Source organism: Lactuca saligna, chromosome 4 (assembly GCF_052625555.1).
Source record: "Lactuca saligna cultivar CGN05327 chromosome 4, ASM5262555v1, whole genome shotgun sequence".
Lineage (NCBI taxonomy): Eukaryota > Viridiplantae > Streptophyta > Magnoliopsida > Asterales > Asteraceae > Lactuca > Lactuca saligna.
Genome location: NC_136420.1, coordinates 8,283,544 through 8,307,016, shown reverse-complemented (window position 1 = coordinate 8,307,016; position 23,473 = coordinate 8,283,544). Strand labels below are relative to the sequence as shown.

The following is a 23,473-nucleotide window of genomic DNA, read 5'->3' as shown; positions in this document are numbered from 1 at the left end:
TAGAAAGCTTAGAGTCACAAATGTCACTTCTCTAATGGTTTAGAAACACCAAGAGCAAGAGGATGAAGAGGAGAAGAGAAGGAGGCTGCCCAAAATCGTCCAAAACCCTAGAAGGAAGCTTCACCACGTTTTTGGGGCTTAAGGGTGCTATTTATACATGTAGGCTATTAGGGATTTAAACTAGGAAACCCTAATCTGACTGCTTAAGCCCTAAGCAGCCCATGGATTCCTTTCCTTAAAGCCTTGGACGATTTCTTATGGGTTTCCCCATAGAATTCGTCTAATCGTATAATGTAAGGTAATCCATAGCCCAATTTCAATTATCTTATAATTACAATTCCAGTCTCTTAAGTTTAATTAATCTCTTTTAGCCACAAACTTAATTCTTATTAATTCTTGACTAATATTAATTAAACAATATGATTTCTCCTTTAATATATTATTCCCATAATATATTAATAAATCATATTTAATCCTTTCTCTCCATAATTCATCCTATCAAGTTGCTTTGGTGAAGGCAACCCAAAAGGACCATGCACCATCGGGTCAAGTACATACCAAAATAGTTATGGACTTAGACACTAATCCAATAGTCTCCCACTTGGATAAGTCTAATAACTATTATGCGTATGACTTCAGATCCTGATCTGCAATCGTAGCTTTCCAAAGCCGCTGTCAACTCTGATCCTATCAGATACGCGTGTCCTTTAGATAAGGGATCATATATTCCTCTATTCTAGATATCGTATAAGACATGATTTCAAATCATTCTTTCTATACTATTTCTCGATTTTCGATTTATGACGACTGACTAATTGAACAAATTAAATTAGCCCTAGCCCGGCCGAGCATTTACGTTTGTCATCACTAAATCATCGAGGGGCCCAAAGATATCGCTTTTATCCTACTTTGGATAAAAGGAACGAATAAACTTTGACTCAATGTTCGCTTGTACTCACTTACCGAATCACACACAATAATATGTTTTATAACACCAAGTTACTAGTGCGTTTACATATTATCAATGTGCAACCGACTCGCAAGATACAACTCACACATCTCGGTTTTAAGAATATAAGATGTTATCGTCTCACCAATCACTCGTGATAAAATCCATAAAGTGATCCAAGTGAGCGTGGGTTTAATCTAATGCTCAAATCATATTCATAAGCACTCATGAACGTTGCAGCAACCATTTGCTTATGTCTAATACTCTTTAGACAATCCATACACCAATTCACGACAGTCTTCATTCATACATACTTCCAACATATGAACGACTGTGGCCCGTTCGAATAATTTGACTATTCTTAACCAATTAAATTATTCAGGAAGTCAAAACATGCAAAGTGAAACACAAGGATAATACTAATCCCATATGGCCCCAAACCCTTGAGTATAAATAAAACACCTTTTAATTATCACCATATCGATTACTCATTATTTGTCGTCTCGGGTAATCAACTTCTTACTTTGTAAAATAGATCAAATGAACACATTTCCAATCATACTCATTTCACAACTCCTAATCCTTTCCACAAGTGTAAGAATATCAAATTCTTGCCACTTATAGAATATGTTAGATTCTAATCTTTTATGCAATGATCCTTTCGTAATGTCATTGCACTAAAGTCACAATGACTATTGCCAATGAAATTACAAAGTTCTCTATCGGAGATTGTTACAAGACAATTCCATAGATGTGATGTCTCTCACTCAAAGTACATCTCTTTGAACATCTTTTTGCATAAAAGTTTCTAACCTAGACATAGATTCTCAATATCTAACTCCCAATATGGAAACCTTTCCATACTTACCATATGACAACTTATTCTTAATAGAATCTTATCTATTCATAATAATGTCGGTATACTCCATTCAATACTATAATTCAAACTACTCACAAGCGACCAATCCTCGATGAACTTGGATTGTCCTTTGATAGTTGTTTAATTATCTTAGTCAAAACCGATTCTTGTCCTTTTTCCCTCTAAATGCGTTAGTCATTTGGAAAATTTTAGAATGATCAAATATTATAGCATTTGCAATCAATCCAATACCCGAAGCGTATGGGACACGATTCATAATGTCTTACAAAAAGATTTGATACTTTATCAATCCTCTGCCTTAATATTCTACGTACTATGTTCTTATAATTCAAATTATGAAGAGGAATCCCGTAATCATAATCGAAATTTAAGAACACACTATGTATCCTTGACTAAATTATTAACATTCCACAACCTAAGCCTTTAGATTTGAAATGAAGCATAATATTATCTCCCTTAATTATAGCAAAACAACTATTCAACTCTTACAACTTTGCAAGGTATGACTCTTGTTTTCTATAATTAATATTGCTAACTTGCAACACCTGCCTTAATAATCATACAATCATAACATTTATGCTCCCACTATCATGATTATTATTATAAACATAACGCTTATGCTCCCACTAGCGTTGACATGTATTCAGAAAATAGCTTAACTTACAGAAAACAATACCTATTGAATTTCTTAAGTTCATGTTTCTAATACTTAATGCTTTGATAATCCTTTATCAAGGCTTCTTAATCTCATACATCTTTATTCAAGATAGCTCATATGTGTCTTAAACAATTAAGACTAATTGCCAAATCTCACAATTCGAATCATGGAGAGGGATACCGTAACCATAATCAAATTTGAGAAAACAATTTTACAATTGCTATCTTCTTAAAATCTCTATTAGTGAAAGTATTTTCTCATAGTCATTTTCATGAAGGAAAAAAATCTTACGACACTTAGATTTTAATGGTGTATGTGTTCCTTTCCATGTGAATTTGTCAAAACCAAGGTTTACGACAAATTCAAACTTATATGGACCGAACTTTCTTAATCTTGATTTCTTGCCTCATGGTAGCACAACTGCCCACCATGTCTTCCAAGTAGTTAAGCAGTTCACCTTTTCCTATCAATGTATTTTTCATTGATCAAGGTCCTTTCCTTTTATGCATTCAAATGAGAACTCATAGTACTCACATGCATAATTAACTCAATTGGAATGGCACAGAAACAAAATAATGTCGACACGATAGGTTGTAAACCTCAAGTCGTGTGCTAGTGATGTTAGATAAGGTTTATTTTGATTTGTTCATGAAACCTTTGAAGACCATTGAGACTCCCACTAACTCCTTGACATATAAGATTCTCTTATCAATAAACATTTCTTGACAAATATTCAAGAGTTAGTGTAGTTTTTATCAAAAACACTTCATAAATTGGTCCTAGTTGGTCTTTGTCTTATCCAAGACATCAAAACTTTCCACATTTGATGAATGTTATAAACCTTCTTAATACTTATCACTCAATGTCACAATCTTAACTCTAAGATTTGTTTTGGAACGAAGTGTGGTTGACTTCTTGATTTAACCATTTCTTCAATTCTTGATTCCTCTTCTTAGACATACAATTGTACTAAGACTTACTTAGAGGATCAATTGAGATATGGTCCTTAATCATTAAGACTTATCAGAAAACATAATAAAAGGTACTCTCCCTTCTTCTTAGAATGGAGAAACTTTTATCTTTCTGCCTACTTGATTCTTCTTATTCATTCTGCTATTGATTTAAACTTTTCAATCAATTCAGAATTACACTTAATCTTACAAGTATAATCATATTTATTAAACCTTTAGTAAATCATGACGAATATCTTTGTTACTCTTATGGTGGACTTGATAAACACATAACCTTGTGTACTTGATTTCCTAGTCCTTCACTTGACACTTTGTCAACAAATTAGTCTAATTTCCAAATGTGAAAGTTTATTCATTCATCATACAATTCTTGTTGTACGATTCCAAATCTATATCCAATTGAAACTTGGGCGATGAGAAATTTTCCCTATTTGGTAAATTCTCGACATTTCCACAAACAACAACATTAAGAATCACATCCATTTGTTGTAAATATACGAACATCAATTTTTTCATAATGATTTCATTGCAAGGAAATAAATAAATAAACACGTCAAACAAAATTTATTTTAATTATAAAAGCAGCGAAAAACATTTGTCCTTACAATGCAAAATCAACTGAAAAACTATGTAATAAATATTCCTAACAACTCTATCTAAGCTCAAAATCTAATCTTCAAATCCATGCAATCGATATCCATTTCTTCGTGATTAGACTCATCTTGCTCTATTTCATCAAGCTTCCTCTCTTTTCATCGATCCTGCAAAACATTCAAATGCAATCTTATCACATTATGTATTAAGAATCAACGAATAGGAACTTAATCGAGTTAGATAGTGGATTTTACCTGAAGTACAGCCATACTCTTTGACTCTCCCATCTTCTGGACTCTTCAGGCTCTTAGGGCAGACTTGTATCCAACGCCCTTTCTCTTGGCAGAAAACGCAGGTCGGTTCTCCTAGAACGTCCTCGGAAGCATGGTTGGTTGACTTTCCCAACAAATATGCTCCATTGCTTTGCCAAATCATTTCTGATTCAGCAGCAATGAGCATGTAAGTTAGGTCAATGAGGCTTTCGTCATGATCCATCATATAATACTTTCTTTTGAACTCATTATATGATTCGGGAAGTGACTGCATAACCCAGTTCATAGCCAACTTATCCAAGAATGACACACCCAACATTATCAACCTATCAATGTGTGATTTCATTCCTAGAATGTGGGCACACACGAATTTACCATCTTCAGGTTTCATTTCCAGTAGGGCTTTAGTGACATTGAACCTTTCAATTCTTCGATCTTGTGGGTTAGGGAGAACAACAGGAGGAGGAGGAGGAGGAAGTGAAGCATGATTTATTGTTCCTCGATCGAATCGTGGAATATCATCTTCATGTGGAAAGCTTGTTCCACGGGATTTGGGAAGACCATAGGCGTCGAACTTTGACATCTACAAAACGAGAGAAAACAAATTCAAGTTAGTTGATTGATTGAGTCCTTAATAAATCGCCCAAAACAGATACTAAGGCTAGGACCCAACACAATACGCTACAACCTAGAAAAGGGATGCCGTAATCTAGTTGTAGAATATTAGAAGGTAAGTGAATAACGATTCACTAATTTTCCACCATGAAAAACGAAAAAGAAATTTAAGTTTTAAATCTATGAAAACTCCTAGATCCTTTGAGATTCATTGAACTTTTCAATGGCATGTTTGAATCTCGATATGCCCCTCTAGTTTATGACTTGGATGCCGAGGATCACAAAGCAGGTGTGAATAACCATGCAAACTTACATGGTGCCCTCACATGTTACGGTCACCTATTCGATGTGCCGGTAAACCACACACGCTCCACCGAACTATGACAAACATTGAGTCACCCTTTTCTACCTTTTCTTAGAACCATTTAGTGTGCCGGTAAACCACACGTGCTCCACTAATATCTTCGCAAGGGCACAAAGTGTAATTTCATGGAATTGCATTAATTCACTTTTTCCTAAAGTAACTAAGATTGGGAATTTGTAAAACATTTAGTTACTTTTGTACTTCATTATACTTATAATGGAAGGTTTTGTCCTATCCTACCTGTTCGGCTAATGACCCTCCACTAGTCAAGAGTGCGGTGGGTAAGAGCGGATACCCATTCAATCGCCATTTTATAGGCAATTTCCTTAAACACCCCTTATAGACCAGCTTCGTGAATGAGGCCTACTAACGGTAATACTGACTTTTACTAATACATATATATAATGTTAGACTTTTAATGTTATATATAGTATAGGGTGTATTTTACACTTTTAAAATACTAGGTGGTCTAATTTAACGATTATACTTTTAATTCAATTAAATTGTAAACCAAAACTTTGAGAATTTATTAAACCTTTTTTAATTATACACCTTAATTAATTAATAAACCATAAGGGTGTGATTTGAACTTTTCAAAACAATACTAGGGTTTAAGAATTTAACATTTCTAAATTAACTTATAATCAACATTTAAATTCAAAAACTTGAGGACAAGTTTTGAAACATTTCAAAACATTAGGGTTTAGAATTTAAATATACATCAAAATTAAACTTTTAATCATAATTTAAATTCCAAAACTTGAGGGCAAGTTTTGAAACAATTCAAAACATTTGGGTTTGAACTATTTAAATTTCAAAAACAAAACTTGTATGTTCAAATTTAAACTATAAAACCTAAAGGGGAATAATCAAAACTTTTCATAACACAAAGATCAAATAACAAATAATATAAATTAAACAATTAATTTCATCATTATCTATATTTGACCTAATTTCAATTTTTTGCAAAATAAGTTACCCAATTAATACAAATAATTCAATCTTTATCATATGAAGAAGTTATTATCTAATCAATTGGTAATTATCTTGTGTTTTGGCAAGGATATTCATTAAGAAACAATAAAATTCATATTTTATAGGTTTAAAACGAATATGGTAATTATCTTTAAGCAAAACAGCTATAAAATCCGAAAATCCCTCTGTCTAACGCTCCGACTCGCCGAGTCACACTGTGGAACTCGCCGAGTAGGGCTGACTCACCGAGTCAGGTCGAACAGAAGGCCAGAAAACGATTTTTCAGCTACATAATGCATCATTACAATAGAAATCAATCTAGGCTCTGATACCACTGATGGGTTTTTGTCATAAGAACATCCTATGTGCTCATACAAACCCTAATGCTTGGATCTAGGTTTCTCTATTGTACATGCAATTAATCCAAGACTATAAACCCTAATACTAGCATGTGATAATCAATATTAGCACAATAATAGGTTTAAGATATTACCTTGATTGTTATGTAGTAATAACAATCACAATTCCTTCTTGTAATGACTTTAGAAAGCTTAGAGTCACAAATTTCACTCCTCTAATGGTTCACAAACACCAAGAGCAAGAGGATGAAGAGGAGAAGAGAAGGAGGCTACCCAAAACCGTCCAAAACCCTTGAAGGAAGCTTCACCACGTTTTTGGGGCTTAAGGGTGCTATTTATACATGTAGGCTATTAGGGATTTAAACTAGGAAACCCTAATCTGACTGCTTAAGCCCTAAGCAGCTCATGGATTCCTTTCCTTAAAGCCTTGGACGATTTCTTATGGGTTTCACCATAGAATTCGTCCAACCTTATAATGTAAGGTAATCCATAGCCCAATTGCAATTATCTTGTAATTACAATTCCAGTCCCTTAAGTTTAATTAATCTCTTTTAGCCACAAACTTAATTCTTATTAATTCTTGACTAATATTAATTAAACAATATGATTTCTCCTTTAATATATTATTCCCATAATATATTAATAAGTCATATTTAATCCTTTCTCTCCATAATTCATCCTATCAAGTTGCTTTGGTGAAGGCAACCCAAAAGGACCATGTACCATCAGGTCAAGTACATACCAAAATAGTTATGGACTTAGACACTAATCCAACAATTTTGGGGTCTACTTACTAGCTCCGACTGATTGTACACCCTGCATCCTTCTTTACTTATTTTGAAAACCATTTCAAAACCATTTTGAAAATCTTTCCTTGCTTTGAGACTGGATTCACACGAATGTTCCACCAATTCACTTAAACCAAGGCCCTGATACCAACTTGTAACACCCGTAAAATTCAAGCCAATTTTAATCTTTTAAAAACATTTAGAAACCAATAGTTACTACCAATTTGTTTTTAAAATAGTTCTATATCAGAGTATCCCAGAAACATAGTCATAAAAGTGAGGAGCTGTACGATCACATCTTTTCCTTGCCACGATCCCCTGATGTACCTGAAACAATAAATTGAAACTGTAAGCCCAAAAGCTTAGTGAGTTCCCCCAAAATACTGATACACATACAATCCACATAGCAATATCAACATTAACATATCGTATCAATCAAAATAGAACAGCATGCACTAGGTCCGTAGCTTTACAAGCTGGACTACTCTCTAGGCCCTCAGTATGAGTCTAAAATGCCTACCGGGCCCTCAGCTCGTATCTGGAATGCCATTGAGCCCTCAGTATGAGTCTGGAATGCCAACCGGGCCCTCAGCTCATATCTGGAATGCTCCCGAGTCCTCAGTATGAGTCTGGAATGCCTATCGGGCCCTCAGCTCATCTCTGGAATACTCTCGAGTCCTCAGCATGAGTCTGGAATGCCTACCGGGCCCTCAGCTCATATCTGGAATACTCTAGGGTTTGTTGGCTACCGCACGGAGCAGTACAACCTCAACCCATCCCACATAACATGTCGACATGTAACAAATAAATACACATACAGGAAATCAGACAATATCACAGGTAGTCCTACAGACTTTCCAAACCAGCATATCAACTAGAATACATCACTAGCATGCAATACTAAATCATGATCAACATCTAACACTGCTAGGATAATACATCCAATGGGCCAGTCTTGGTGCCTTAGACCCCTTAGTATAATGAGGATAACTCACATGGCACTACTGAAGTCCCGCAGATACAACCCCAGCTGTTGGTTGATAGATTCCCGCACTGTCAACATAAAACAATACCCAATTAATAATTGGGTTCCAAGCACAAGGTTCAACTCACACTATAAAAGCCTGATAGCCAAATGATGGTCCAAAGCCCAACATATGACCTAATTTTCCAAATTGGGCCTAGACCTCTACATGGTCTTTCCTTAAGGCCCATCCAATTCTCCCAATCCAACTCCCATGGCCCAATATCAAATGATCATAAAGGCCTATTTATGGTCTAATTTTCCAAATTGGGCCCAAGAATCTCACATGGGCCTTATCCTAAAACCCATATAATTATTTAGTCCATTTTCTTATTCTTGGAAGTCCATTAATAGTCCAATTACCAAAGCCCACTAAGAAGGCCCAAATCAAGGCCCAAATCAGATTAGGGCGTTCACATGAAATAATGATTAAGGTTAAGCATGCCTACTTAACCCATTAAGGACTTAATCTACTAAGGACTTAATCCATTAAGACCAATATTGCTTTTAGGTTAATTTTGCCAATGATTATTATTTAATATTTCAAGTTATTAACTAATCTCATGTGTGTCCCGATTAATTCTCAAAATTAGGGTCTTATGCCATTTGGGTTTTCCAAACCCTAATTAAAGTTTTCCAACCCAATACTAGCCCATTAGTCCATTGGTTGGGCTTTTAGGTCACATTGGGCCTTATTGGGCCCATTAGGGTTCCATTGGGCCCACTAGGTTTTCTTCAGGCCCATTAGGGTTTCATTGATCCCACATTATCCAAACATCCCCCAAACGAGGTCCAAATGCAATCAAAGCACACCGCCACCAGACACGGCAGCCGGTGGCGGTAGCCACCACCTCACGGTGGTGGTTGTAGGTTTTTCTATTATTATTCCGGTTATAATTACAATAATACACAAAATGTACCAAAAATAAACTTCCAATAATCACACCTACAACCATCTTATGGCGGCAGACAGTGGTAGAGAGTGGCAGCCACCACCTTACGGTGGTGGTGGTGGCCCTCTTGTGACTCCGGCCAAGACAACTACACACACACGACACACACATGACACACACTCTTCTGTTTGCGAGATAAGCCCAGCCACCCACCTGGTGGCACATGAAGATGACAGCAGCAGTTGTTTCACAATGGCAGCCACCACCTCACGGTGGTGGCGGTGGTTTCCTTTGGTTTCCAAACACGCAGCAACACACCCAAGCTAATTGGATACCCACGAACCGACGACACATGTCTTCAACATAAACAGAAGTAGCGGCACCATTGGTCGGAAACGGTGGCGGCAGGTCATGGCTGACGACGGAACAAAAAGGAGAAGCGAACAGGGTAGCGTAGCAGCAACGAGGTTCTAGCTCCTCCGGCTTCATCGTTGTCGGTGGTGCTTGCGCTCGTGGGGATCCGACGGCAGAGTAGCAGCGACCAAGTGGCGATCTCCTCACCAAGGCGGTAGCTAGAGGGTCTCATCGCTTCTAGTGGTCCCACGGTTCCAATATCGACGACAACTCCTCCGACGAGGCTCATTCGACTGGTCACGATGGTTCCCTCCCATCTACGTGCGACATTCGGTGACATAAGTGGTGGTGGTCGCGGCGTATGAGCGCAAGGAGGGGGGTTGGTGGATGAAAAGTCCTGATGATAGAGGCTGTAGAGGTTTAGGTAGGGTTAGGGTTTCGTAGCTTATATACCCGACACATCCAAACTCATTACTATAATAACACTCTTAGTCCCTCCTTATCCCATTTCTTTCAAATAAAATACAGAATTTACCATTTAAACCCCTCCCTTTTAAAATCCTTTCACGTTCAGTTCAAAAGATGTCAAATAGCCCTTCCTCTTACAAAACCTTTTCAAAATAAGTCCCTTACTTACACTTCAAACCCCGAAACCAACATCCCGGTAATTATTGTTTGTTTTTGGGCTATAGTAATCTAAAATAATAATAAATTACCTCTCGGGGCTCCAGATTTATTCTTTGATTATTCTATTTAAACGGGATGTTACAATTTTGACTCCATGTAAAGTTGTATTTCGCTTGACTTTAACAATTGGATAATTTTTCAAATAAGTAATCAAAACATTTTTATATAAGTTCCTTCATTGAAGACTTAGACCTGTAACCATAATGAATTTCTTTCTTCTTTGACTACGTCGTTTGGTCACCGTATATGTATCTCATTCTCTTGGAATTATTACACATTTTGATAACAATGAAGTTACTTTTCATTTCTAAACTCTTCTAATATTATCTAGTTGTGTTACGTCTATATGCGAAAGGTTCCGTAAGTCTGTCATGTATAAGTATTTACTGATTTGCATACAAATGGATTGTTTACTTCTCATATATATTTTATTACTTAGGTTCGCAACTTAGGTTGTTGACTTAGGTATCCTGACCTCATTGGTCAGAGCCTAACAGACTCTTCTCTCACGTAGTATATATAGGATGATTAGTTAGATAGAGAGAGAGTATCTTGTAGAGTTTAGTTCCTTCGTCATTGTATTGAACTATTCTTTACTCTCTATTGAAATCATCAATCTTATTTACTCTCGTGTGTTCATCTAATTTGATTGTATTTTCCATGTCATTTTTTATTTGAATTTATTCATTCTTTTTATTCTAACAAAAAGTGTAACCATCGACTTGAATGGAAATGAATTCCATAATGAATTGTTTCCTTCAAATTAAATAAGTTTGATGTCATCTTTGGCATGGAATGGTTGAGAGAAAATCTTGTGAACATATCAAGTGGAAGGAAGATCGTGTGCACCAATCCTCCTGGAAGATAACCATTCATCGTATATGGTGGTAAGAGTAGATTGAAGTCCGGAATCATTACAATGACGAATGATCTAAACGAAAGTCGTAGTAGTCGTGAATATGAATATGTCAATGTAAAGAACTCCAAAATCTGACTTTGTATGAGGAGGTTATGATTTTTCAAAGATTTGAATTCGGAACGATACAACTATGTGTGCAATAAAAATCAAAATGAAAATAGGTTGCCTGTTGGACAAAACAATTTAAATGAAAGTTGTAGTACTTGATGATACAAAACCGAGGATATAAAGAAAGTCGAAAATGGAGCTCATATGTGAAGTTGTGATTTTTAGAACAATAAGAAATTTGGATTGTCAAGATCACAACGCATGTCGTAGTTTGGTTGAACCCCTAATCCCGAAGCCTGGCATGTAGATGCTAACACATGGTAGGGCGCGACGCGCCTTCCGGAATTTTATATGTATATGTCCTTTTTGCACTCATTTTTCTCACAAAAACTCATCCAAATTCTTCCTAATTTCTCCCAAACTCTTGAGGCCTGACTCCATGAGTTCTTTTGTTTTAGTAGCGAAGCTCTATACTGCTAGAGACCCCAAAGAAATAAAGCTTTTGGTTTCGAAGTTATGCCCGTGAAGTGTCTGGTTTTCCGCTAAACAACCTATAAGTTGAGTTATACTTACTATGCTTTAAGTGTAACTTATATTTATGTTCATAGTCGTTATTATGAACCTATAAAAAAGATTTATCAATAACGCCAATTGTTGTACTAATTGATTTACTTACAATAATGATGTCTAGGCTAGATTTGTGAGGTATTAAAGTGGAATTTCCAAACAATATATCTTTATATGCCAATCGGATCCTACTTCCAATATGATCTTACCTAGTTGTTCCTTTTCAACTATAAGTGAGCATTATTTTGGGAATATTGATAAATCTGAGAAACCATTATTATAATCACAAATAATATAAACGATAACCAAGACGTAGTAATGTTTATATGTGGCCCTTTTAAAAGAAAAGGCGGATGTATTAAGCGAAGCAAAAACATAACCAAAAGTCTTTCACCTTAACCAGGTGAGTGCGTAGTTACTTTCAAGAGTATAATCTTAATAACAGTATTTATTACTTAAAAGATTTAATAGGCGTTGAATGTATCATCTGTATTTTGTGCTATTTGTATATTATGATAGCATTATCAGGAACTGCATTGGATGTCGATTACTTTTATTATAGTCTTTTTTTAGTTATAAAACAAGACTTGTAAAGGATGCTTAGTTAAAATTAAGTTGAATAGTGAATAAGTCTCATTATGTGGTAGAGTGTGAGATTAAAGCGGAGTGTAGCAATACTCCTCTTTTTAGACAACCATAAATGGTGTATCAGTTTTGGACAATCGACATGTAATTCTGATTCATCTATTAGAATAGGATGACAACACTTGGATAATCTATATTGTCTTGTGAATTACGTTGCTAGTATGGACTTATAACCCACAAATGTTAAAGGAGATTGATTTTGATTTGTTTTCCTTATTCTATATTGTCTACTAATCTAGTTTCCTTTTTTTTTTTTTTTTTTTTTTTCTATTTTTGCTTGCTATTCAAGCAATATTCATGTATATATTTTCAATGGTTCTTCAATTATAATAGAATATCTGGAACACAATTCTTTTTGTTAACCTTTTCTTGTTTTCTTTAGATGTAGATAAAATGATATACCATATTTATCAATACTCTAAACATTGGGTTCCTTTAAATGACTTACACTAGCCAAGGAATCCCCTAGTTGGGTAGTCATACAGTCACTCAAAAGATTCATCGGGTAAGGTGATTCTTCCAGATGCTTGTTTAATTAAGATTTGTGAGCATCAGTTGGACAGGGTATGTACGGGTTGACAGTCTTATAAATATCTATGTTGGTTTAATTATCTATGTTGTCTGGTAATGGTTGTTTTGCAAGATTATTATATATGATTATTTATCATTAAAATATTATTCGTTTAAAAACTCTATGTGTCACATCAGGTTTTCCAACCTGACTCGCTCAATTTATATGCATTACATGTAGTAGAACTAAAGTTGCTGAAAACTAAATAAGATGTTGAGTGAAATAAGAGACAAGCTTGTAATAGTATTAAGGATCTTATGTCTTTGCGTTGTAACATATGTTGGATATGAATTATGACATCCATAGTGTTTTTAATATTTTGAAACAATATTGTTATCTCATAAAAATGTTTTATTTAACTGGGATTTTCCACAACAAAGACACATAATATTTTAAAGTGTAAAGAAAAAGTTTTTTTTTTGAAAAATAGGGGATGTCACAGTTTAAGCTTGGGGTGATTTGTTAGATGTCATTTTATGCATATTTTATATTAGTTTTTATTAGTGTTTTGCATCATATTTTATGCATTTGTGCTTTGCATTAGTTTGAATAATTTTTAAATCATTTTTTCACCGAATTCTCGTACTGGTCATATTTTTATGTTATTTTCAGGTATTTCGAAGGAAGCAATAAATGGGAAGCTTTTGGAATCAGCTCGGATGCATTATAGGAGCTTAATGGAGCTGGAAATAGATGATTGATGTTGAGGAATGATTAGAAGCTTCCTTAATCGAAGAAATAAGTCAATAAACTGCGAAATATGGAAAACAATATCGTGTTTCCCTAGGAAACTATCGTGTAAAGGCATCGAAGTATTCTTTTGGATAAATATATGGACTTTGGAGCTTTTAGGCAAAAACAAAATCATGTTATTTATCGTGTTTCTCGTACGCGACATTTTTCGACTTGGAAATCCTTGAAGACCCTCCACGACCACAAAACACGAATGTGGGACAAGAAACACGATCGTGGAAGTTAAAAACATGATCGTATAATAACTTTAGAGGCCAGAAATAAAATTGTACTTCCTTTAATTAGCTTTGGATGCGCGTATTTCGGAAAACACAATCGTGTAAGTCTTGTGTCATTATTTGTTGTTGTTTCTGACCTATAAATACTCCCTTATCCTCTTAGTCAAACCCTAGACGACTGCAGATGAGTTTTAGAGGCTTTTTAGATAGTTTTTTCAACGTTTTTCATGTCTTCTAGCAAGATACGAAGATCTGAAGATTGCTATCCTACCAGTTAGTTCAATTAGTTTAGTTTTATCTTTTAATTTACTTTTTATTGTTTTAGATCCGATTTTAGTTGTGTCTGGTTAAAACCTTAGTTTTTCAGTACTGCAAAGATTAGTACTTTTTATGTGATTAATAATTAGATTTGGTTTTATTATGTGATTCTATCTAGATGTTTCAATTTTAAGTTTAATGAATGTTTGATTTTAGTTCTTTTCAGATAGATCATCTGATTAGGATTAAATCATTCCGATTAATCAGTTATTAAAATTCATAATTGATTTAATAAGGCGGTAATAAATAACAGTTCAGTGTTGAGATTTGATTCTGATATAAACTGAAAATCACATATTTTTCACTTTGAGGCGTATGAGAAATATTGAATATTGTTCTAAATTTTACACAAATCATAATGCTTCTTTTCTAACTTGATTAAGAGTTTGTTTAATTAGGTTAGTAAAAAGTTAAGCATAACTGAAGAACTTGTTTTAGTTATTTAATTTAATAAAAGAGAACTTACTAAAGCTTGTTAGTAGTTTTCAATACCAACTTAGAAAAAACACGTCTTAAGTAAGCAGATCCGGATTGATTGCATAATTAGAAATGTTGCGTCAGAATTGAAACGTCTTTTTATTATTGAATTTTTGTAAGGTTATTTCACTGCAATTTTTAGTTTTAATTAACAAGGAAAAATCCCCCTTTATATTTTATGTTTTTATACTATGTCCCTTACGTAAAGAAGTATTAAATGTTAGGTTGTGTCATTGAGTATTCGATTATGTTTCCATGTGCTACCTATTAGTGCAACCAAGTAGTGATTTTATTTGTTAAGACACTAGCCGTCTACCCGCGCAAAGCGGCGGGGCACGTGAGTTCTTTCGGTGATATGTTTCCATTACAAAATTGTTATGTTAAAAAAAAGTACATGTTGAAGACAATATAATCAAACTATGGTGTTATTTGTTACATCATGCATCAAATAACCAATAAAAAGCAACCAGTCAAGACGATACAAAATATTAATCGTGCAATACTTCTTTATACACCACATTTGCTGTATAAACCCCATCACCTTTTGAATTTTCGTTAGGCTGTACTAATACTTTTGTATTGCAACGTGAAACCCCTCTGGACAATGCAACATAAAGTTGTCCATGCGAGAATACTGGTTCTGGAAGATAGATACCTACATATGGAATTGTTTGTCCCTGAGCTTTATTGATTGTCATTGCAAAGCACAATCGAATAGGAAACTGTTTCCTCTTTAGCTTGAATGGGAACATATCATCATCAGATGGACATAAAGGAATCTTAGGCAAAAATATCCTTGTTCCTGCATGTTGACCAACAGCTATTTCTGCATCAATAACATTTTGCTGAAAGCTTCTACATATCAATCGGGTGCCATTACACAACCCATTTGCTGGGTCAATATTCCGTAACAGTATTATCGGACATCCAACTTTTAATCGAAGGTAATGCGGAGGTAAACCACTAACACTGATCGAGTTTAAGAATTCCAACGGATAGAAGCCATTTTTATCATCTATGGCTTCATCGACACTATAGTAAATTCTCTCTTCTCCTTGAAACCGATCGATCATGTAATCGTTAATCGCATCGACACTATCATTTTTTGTAGATAATATTGCCCGCGATATGATATAATCTGATTCAGACCTATTAAATTCCAATGAGGGAAACACTGCATCAATCAAAGAATCTAATGATTTTTCTTTATCAGTGTATGGAATGACCATATCATCAGGGATGCGAATAAAACTTCCGTCCACTGTTTCTTCAACTCCATCACCAACCCGTAATAGAAAGTTTGAGAACCATGGATCAGTAAGTGCTCTCATATTTATTGTTAACCGCAACTTTATAATCGAAGACCAAAGAGGCGACATTCGTAGGCTAGAGTCTACAATTTGTGCTCGTGTCCCACGTCTTACGACTGGCAATACTTGTCTGAAATCGCCTCCCAGAACCATTATCTTTCCACCAAAAGGGAGTGCCACCCCAGTGATATCTTGCATTGTCCGATCAAACGCCTCCACCACCTGTTGCTTTGCCATCGATGCCTCATCCCATATGATTATTTTTGCAAGCCGAAGTAGTTGAGCGGTACCGCTTTGTTTTTGGATTCTACAGAATGAGTTATTATCTGGAGTTAGAGGAAGTTTGAAATGCGAGTGAGCTGTTCTCCCCCCAGGCATGTTATTAGCCGCAACACCCGATGAAGCTGTGGCGAGTGCAATATGACCAAGTTTGCGTATATTAGCAAGTAAAGCTTTGTACAGATATGTTTTTCCTGTTCCGCCAGGACCATCTATGAAGAACACTCCTGTACAATCAGTACACACATGCCTCATGATCTCATCATATGCATATTTTTGTTCAGGATTGAGAAACTCTTTGGCACGCAAATGGTCATCTTCCACAATTATAGAGCATTCTTCTTGTACCTCTCAAAAAACTCCAGACTGAAAATTCAAATCGGTGTTTACAGTCGGGAGATCAAAGTTATCAAGCTTGTTACCCATAGACTGTAGGAATACGCTTATGTTTGTAAGGACCATATTTTGTACTCGATTGACATTATCGTATTGTCTACTATAATCTTCGGAGAGAGAATTGTAGTGGGAATTCCATATCTTGCGAACATCTCCAGGATCACAAAAAACTAATATCGTTGCAAACAACCTTCTGAGAGCATTTGGAAACTGAAACAAGGAGGCCTCTACAAGACACTGCGATAAACTATCATCTGTCTCTATTAACCCTCTTTCAAGAGCCGCTTTTCGAAATGTGGGATGTCTTACGTTATTGACTGTGTACAGATCTTCAAAACATGTAGGACCCCTAACATGACATAATAACACACGTAGATAGTATCGCTCACCTTCAGCAGGATTTGCAGAAACCAAACGACCAACTGCTCGTGATACTTTTCGAGGATTCCATAGACGCGATTCTTTATTCCATGTGAAGTGTTTGGGAAAATCTTTGTATAAATATTCTCTTGCATTAACGTTATCTTTATTCATCTTGAAAAATGCAGTCAACATTGATCTCTTATCTTTCTCCCTCTCAACAACTGATTTCATTGCATCATCATCAGTGAACCTAACCAATTGTTGGTTTGGAAGATGCAATTGCAAAGTGATCACATTAGGGTGGATTTGATTAAGAGAAAAGCTAAAAATTCGCCATACTGCTTCTGGAGCGGAGACGTATCGTGCATCCTGAAAACGTTTTATCTCATTGATAACAACAGGTTGTGCATCTGGATCAATATGGATAACTTGCTTGTCATGACCCTTGTAAATATACTTAAAGATGTATTTCACTGATGTTATACTCGAGCAAACCTCAACATTTAGATGGCAGTTGAACATCATCAACAACTTTGGGTTATATGGGACAACCCATCTATTATCCATCATAATACCTTGTTTATTCACAGCAATTCCATTATCTCTCCTTCGATAAACCGGATATGTGTCCTTTCCTTGTGTTGTGGCTTCGTTGAATTGTCGAGGGTATCTAAAACGACAGGTTGGTGGATCACCTTGCATACAAGAACATTTTTTGTTTAATGTACCACAAGGACCATGTATCATGTGTGATTTGACCAGATCGTGTAGTATAGGATACTTTGTCGGGTTTGGAATTTCGGCACACACATACTTGTCATAATGGTCTGTATTGGTGAGCTTCCATTCAGGTTTCATTATTAAGAGAAAATGAGCATGTGGTAAACCACGTTTCTGGAACTCTATTACATAAACATATGCACTCACCACACCAAGGACGTGCCTCTTCAAGAGTTGTTCCTTAAGGTCATGTAACTTAGCACGAAAAACTCTTGCAACCAGATCTGGTCTATCTTGTGCTGTTTGAAAATGAAGTAACTCATTTTGGATTTCAGGCCAATTCGGATTGCACGTTATTGTAAGGAATATATCAGGTTTCCCTCCATCTTGAACTAAAGCCATAGCATCGAGAAATCGTCGTCGCATGTCACGAGGACCTCCGATGAAACTTGCTGGCAAAACAACACGTTGCCCAATCATACTTGCTTGTACCTCACCGGCATTGACACAATCCACAACACCTTGGTATAACTCCGCTCTTATTGTAGATTGGTTTTTTCTACAAAATTCCAAACGCGAAGTCTCAATCTTGATGTAGATATCTACCACAAATTGTTGTAATAATCTCCCTCCTAACATAATTACCTTCAAGTTTGATCGAATCTGCAACTTGTAACAGTAGTACTCCCGCATAGTTACAGTTTTCCTACCCGTTCTTATATCAGTCTCTACATAATGATTAAATTGAATAAATTATATCAATTTTTACATTTGTAAAATTTAACAATATTAAAATTGTGGCTATGCGTACCTTCTAGATCTTCATCGAAGATTTGGTCGTCATTAACCATCTCATTGAATGAAACCCCTTGCCTTAGTATGTTAGAATGCCATCCAGGTTCACCATTTGGAAAGAATAAAGGATAACACAATGGGTCATAACATCCCCAATAAGATTGAATTGTTTTTGGTTTGTCGGACCTTCCATATACTATAATACTTCTTTTATATGCGGTTATGTTGTCATTGCCTTCAATCCAAATACCAGCAACCTGTGAAATTATACAATAGAAAAAATATGATTAAAACTGGTACGTAATTTGCATAGTTATATTTAATACATGAAACATCTTTTTTCTCAAAAACATATGTACATAATTAATTTCAAACCTCGGATGTGGTTGGCCGGTTGTACACCCTTTGGTCTAGTTCTACTGATGCATTTAAAGTGACTCTGTAATTGTCGAGCGGTCCTAGATCAGCAAGGCTACGAAATATTGCAACGTATGGGTTTGTAGCAAGAACGCGAGTCAAAATTTCAACAATTGGTTTAGCAAGATTCTTCCATTCGAGTCTATTTGACATCTCAGCTTCAACATCGTAAAAATACAATTGTAAGAACTTAGGTTCATCCTTTTTCCTTGGAACTAACTGATCGATTCTATGGTATATCCCTCCATTCACACAAAAAGTGTATACCCCAGATGTCATATTGGCCATCGATTCATCCACTTCTACGCCCATAGATGCAAATGAATAGTTGGTGTTGTATGCACGTATATTCTTTCTAAACAATTTGCCTAATTTTGTTTCTGAGGTGAAAAGATTGTGTAATTCGTCAGGAATAGATGAGTCTGCCAACTTTGTCTTTCCACTCATGCAACAAAAGCCAGCAGATTCAAATTGTAGTCGTTTTGCCCCACAATAACTACATATATCATTGAACTTCACCACACGATGTTTTTTACGGATACCGGCGAAAACAAAACTATATGGATCATCCGAGATGCTACCATTTTGTACTGATGGAGTGACATTGCCATGGATACAACCTTGTGGATCTGTAGACATTTTATTCATTAGTTAAATGTAATATAAATAAAATTAAAATAATTACACATAATTATTAGCCAATATATATGATATTTTTCGGTAAAAATCAAATACTGACCTATTGATGTTGAAATTTGAGTTATCAATTCATCGCGTGGAGGTAGTATTACGTCAGGCTGACTTTGAATACCTACGTATAAACAAAAATTTCTCATTAAGAATGTAAATTATGAAAGATTATGGTTAAATGTAATGTTGTACTACTTAGATTGTAATATGATAACTTTAGACATAGTTACCTGGTTTTGTTATGGTTGGTTCCGTCTGACGTTGATAAGGGTTTCTATTATAAATCAACTTTTTTTGACCAAAATCCATTACACATGTAGGAGATGCATTGGTAATATCCACCAGATTCCTATTTACTGTTGACACATTTGACAAAAATGTTGCGTTTTGACTATTTCCTTCCCCATTAGCTATTCGTCTCATTTTGTTTTTCTCCTTTCGTCGTTCGTAACATGCCTTATTATATGCTTTTCGTTTTTCTGCAATATTTTTTTAAATGAAAAATGTATAACGATGATATACTAATAATGATTGTAAATATGTGATATACCTTTTGTATTTTCTGCATCAATTTGGATAACATTATTATGTTTATTTTCTTTACCGTCAAACCTCATTGCAAACTGTAAAACACACAAAAAAATGTATACTTTATTTTATACATAACAAATCAAAAAGTATGATTATTCAAATACGAAATTTATTACCATTTTTTTTTGTTATAATAGTTTAGATCAAAACCAGATTTTATTTATGTGTTTCTGGTAATGTGAATGGTCTATAAGGAGATGATGCTTGAGTTGCCGACATATATTGGTTTGATGATACTTCTTTTCTTAGGTGAAGCTAGTTACTTTGAAACACGTTGCATCTAACTAAAAAAATACTATAAATAGTAGACTTTTTCATCATATAGTACTTGAATAAGAGATAATTTAAAGTTAAATACACATACCTGTTTGATTTTGATGAATCCGATAGAGCAGATGGTTTTTGTGAAGCCGATAGAATATATGTAGTTTATGCATGTACAAAGGAACACAAAGTGAGTGTGAATGGTGTATAATCGAGAAAGTAAAAATCGTAAATAGTAAACATACGCAGTAGCAGACTGTAGAACCGATGAAGCCTTCTTATATGTTAAATTATAATTATAGAATATGTTTGCAATTGGCGCCTATGGTTCATCTACTACGCAAATATCTCTCTCTCTCTCTCTCTCTATATATATATATATATATATATATATATATATATATATATATATATATAGGTTAAAAGTTTGTTATGAAAGGATTACATATAGTTCATACTTATGTGTATATTTATAATAAAATTTGAAAATTCGTAATCCATTTTGATTTACTTTTATCTTATTAGTTGAAAAGTATTCAAAATTATACAGGGAAACAAAATAAGATTTTTTGTTTTGAATTGGTTTTACATGTAATTCAATTTTAATTATTATTTTTGTAGATTCTTAAAAAAAAAAAAATAGGAATTGCATGAAAAAACGTATAAAATTCTCTTACTTTTTCCTTGTTTTTTAATACAGGTCTAATAATTTAATCAGAGTTGGAAGTGGATACAGTTTGATGGACGAAAACCAGTTATCACTGAAAAACGATGAAGTAGCATATAGCTTTAATTATGGGTATGAATTTTTTATTTTTATTTTAGTAACCTATTTGGTTTTTTAGCATTTATTTATTTTTTTAAAATTTTAGTATGAATATAGGTTAATCCAGTTGGAAGTGGATGCAGTTTCATGGGGATAAACACTTATTACTGAAAAACGATGAGGTAGTTGATCGAGAAAGGATAGAGGTGAATATCGATGGATGTGGATTCGCATATGAAATCAATTGTGTTCGCATCTATGAAATCAGTTCGCATATGACATCAATTGAGTTCGCATTTGGTTTTGTGGGTCAAAACAGTTCGCATAAGAAGTTCACGATTTGTTGTTTGAGGTTAATTGATTTTGATTTCGCAAGCTTGGAGTCGGAGATCTGGATTGTGTTCGCATCTATAGAATGCGAGGAGAATTTAATGGTGATATTCAGTTCGCATTTGGTGACACAAGTACGTGGTTGATGATTTTTGGTTGGTTCGCATTTGAAATCAGTTGGTTTCGCATTTGGGTTCGTATCTGGGTTTCTCAAACAACTGAAATGCGAATATGAGACAACTGATTAATTTCTCAGTTAATGCGATGAAATGCGAATGAACTCAAAGACGGATGGATGCAAGATGCGAAGAACTTGAATGAAAATGCGAAGTTTTTAATGTATAAATGCGAATTGGGGAAGAAAGCTAAGAGTTTCGCATTTGGCCCCTGATCTTTTCAAGAAATAATATAAGTGGTCCAACTTCGCAAAATGGGATCATAAAAAGACAAAAGTGCAGAATTTTCATTTCGCATCCCTGTAGTCTTCGCAAAATGGAAAATTTTACCCAGTTCCACCTTATAAACCCTGCTATAAATCTCACTGCCATGAAGTATTTCCCTTATATATATATATATATATATATATATATATATATATATATATATATATATATATATATATATATATATATAGTAAGTCAAAAAGAAAATAAAAACACCACATTCACGAATGAAAAGTTAACAAATTAACAAAACCAATAATAAAACTTAAAACTGATAAAAGATATAATGTGGTAAAACCATATGTGTTAAAAGTTCCACAACTGAATTGAAAACACGGGAATTAAAAAAGTTTTCAAGAAAATCTTTTTCTAATACTCTCATCAATATCTAGCTCTAATCCTATCAGCTTCATACATTTGTGGTTCAACATCAAAGTCGGTTAAAACAGTATAAACCAATAAATTACCTGCAAAAACATGAAACATGTGGCATAAAATTTAATAATATGTATTTACAATTTGGAATATGTTGATATTAATATAAATTATATACTGATCATATTTTTTAACTGACCCAAATTGTTGTGGACCAGCTTCATGCAAGAAACATAGAGTATGGATTTGTTGTATGTTGCAACAATAACCTTAATCATAAGGTTTGCTGGTACGTTATACAACAATAACTTTGTTACGTTCCCCCTATTAAAAGGTAATGCTGTTTAAACTCTTATAATGAATGATAATAAATTTAATAAAAAACTATGTTGTTTTAAGTGTTTTTTGAATACATATATACTTACGTCTCATCTTGGAGAATTAACTCAAATGATCGCAGCTGTCTGATTCGATTTCCCCATACTATTCTTCCAACCACATCTAAAAAACATATTTTCTTGTTAAATTTATAGTAGATGATATAAAAATGATTAAAGAAAAGATATAAATATACCAACAAGCCTTCTTTTATTTGTATGATCTTGTGCAACAGTTGTGACAGCAGACACAATTGGATAAAGTGGATATCCACTGGCAAAATCGCTTGCTAACCGAGTAAAAGTTGTGGCATGGTTTATCATTATCGCCTTATCACTGGTGCAGATTTTGTACTGTTGGTACATTGGATTGTCCAAATGGTATTCATCAACTTGGAAATGTTGCACAGAGAATACATTTCCTTTCAGATTCATGTTTCGATATCCGGGCACTAAAT

The 23,473-nt window shown here is 34.6% G+C and overlaps 1 protein-coding gene and 2 long non-coding RNA genes across 3 annotated transcripts; 1 reads left to right on the top strand and 2 right to left on the bottom strand.

Moving 5' to 3' along the window:
- Positions 1-14,319: 14,319 nt before the first annotated feature.
- On the bottom strand, positions 14,320-20,579 carry LOC145039252 (uncharacterized). The gene is made up of 9 exons (XM_078987330.1): positions 20,565-20,579; positions 20,420-20,492; positions 20,100-20,348; positions 19,919-19,990; positions 19,138-19,808; positions 18,779-19,019; positions 16,879-18,695; positions 15,623-16,836; positions 14,320-14,371 (listed from the first exon to the last, which is right to left on the bottom strand). The coding sequence occupies exons 1-9, from the start codon at positions 20,577-20,579 to the stop codon at positions 14,320-14,322; spliced, it is 4,404 nt and encodes a 1,467-aa protein (XP_078843456.1).
- Positions 20,580-21,415: 836 nt separating this feature from the next.
- Positions 21,416-22,972, top strand: LOC145044322 (uncharacterized). The gene is made up of 3 exons (XR_013681283.1): positions 21,416-21,523; positions 21,608-21,672; positions 22,857-22,972. It is a non-coding gene; the product is annotated as an uncharacterized LOC145044322 (long non-coding RNA).
- LOC145044321 (uncharacterized) lies at positions 22,758-23,259 on the bottom strand. Its single transcript, XR_013681282.1, has 3 exons — positions 23,213-23,259; positions 23,064-23,139; positions 22,758-22,962 (listed from the first exon to the last, which is right to left on the bottom strand). It is a non-coding gene; the product is annotated as an uncharacterized LOC145044321 (long non-coding RNA).
- Between the last annotated feature and the right edge of the window lie 214 nt (positions 23,260-23,473).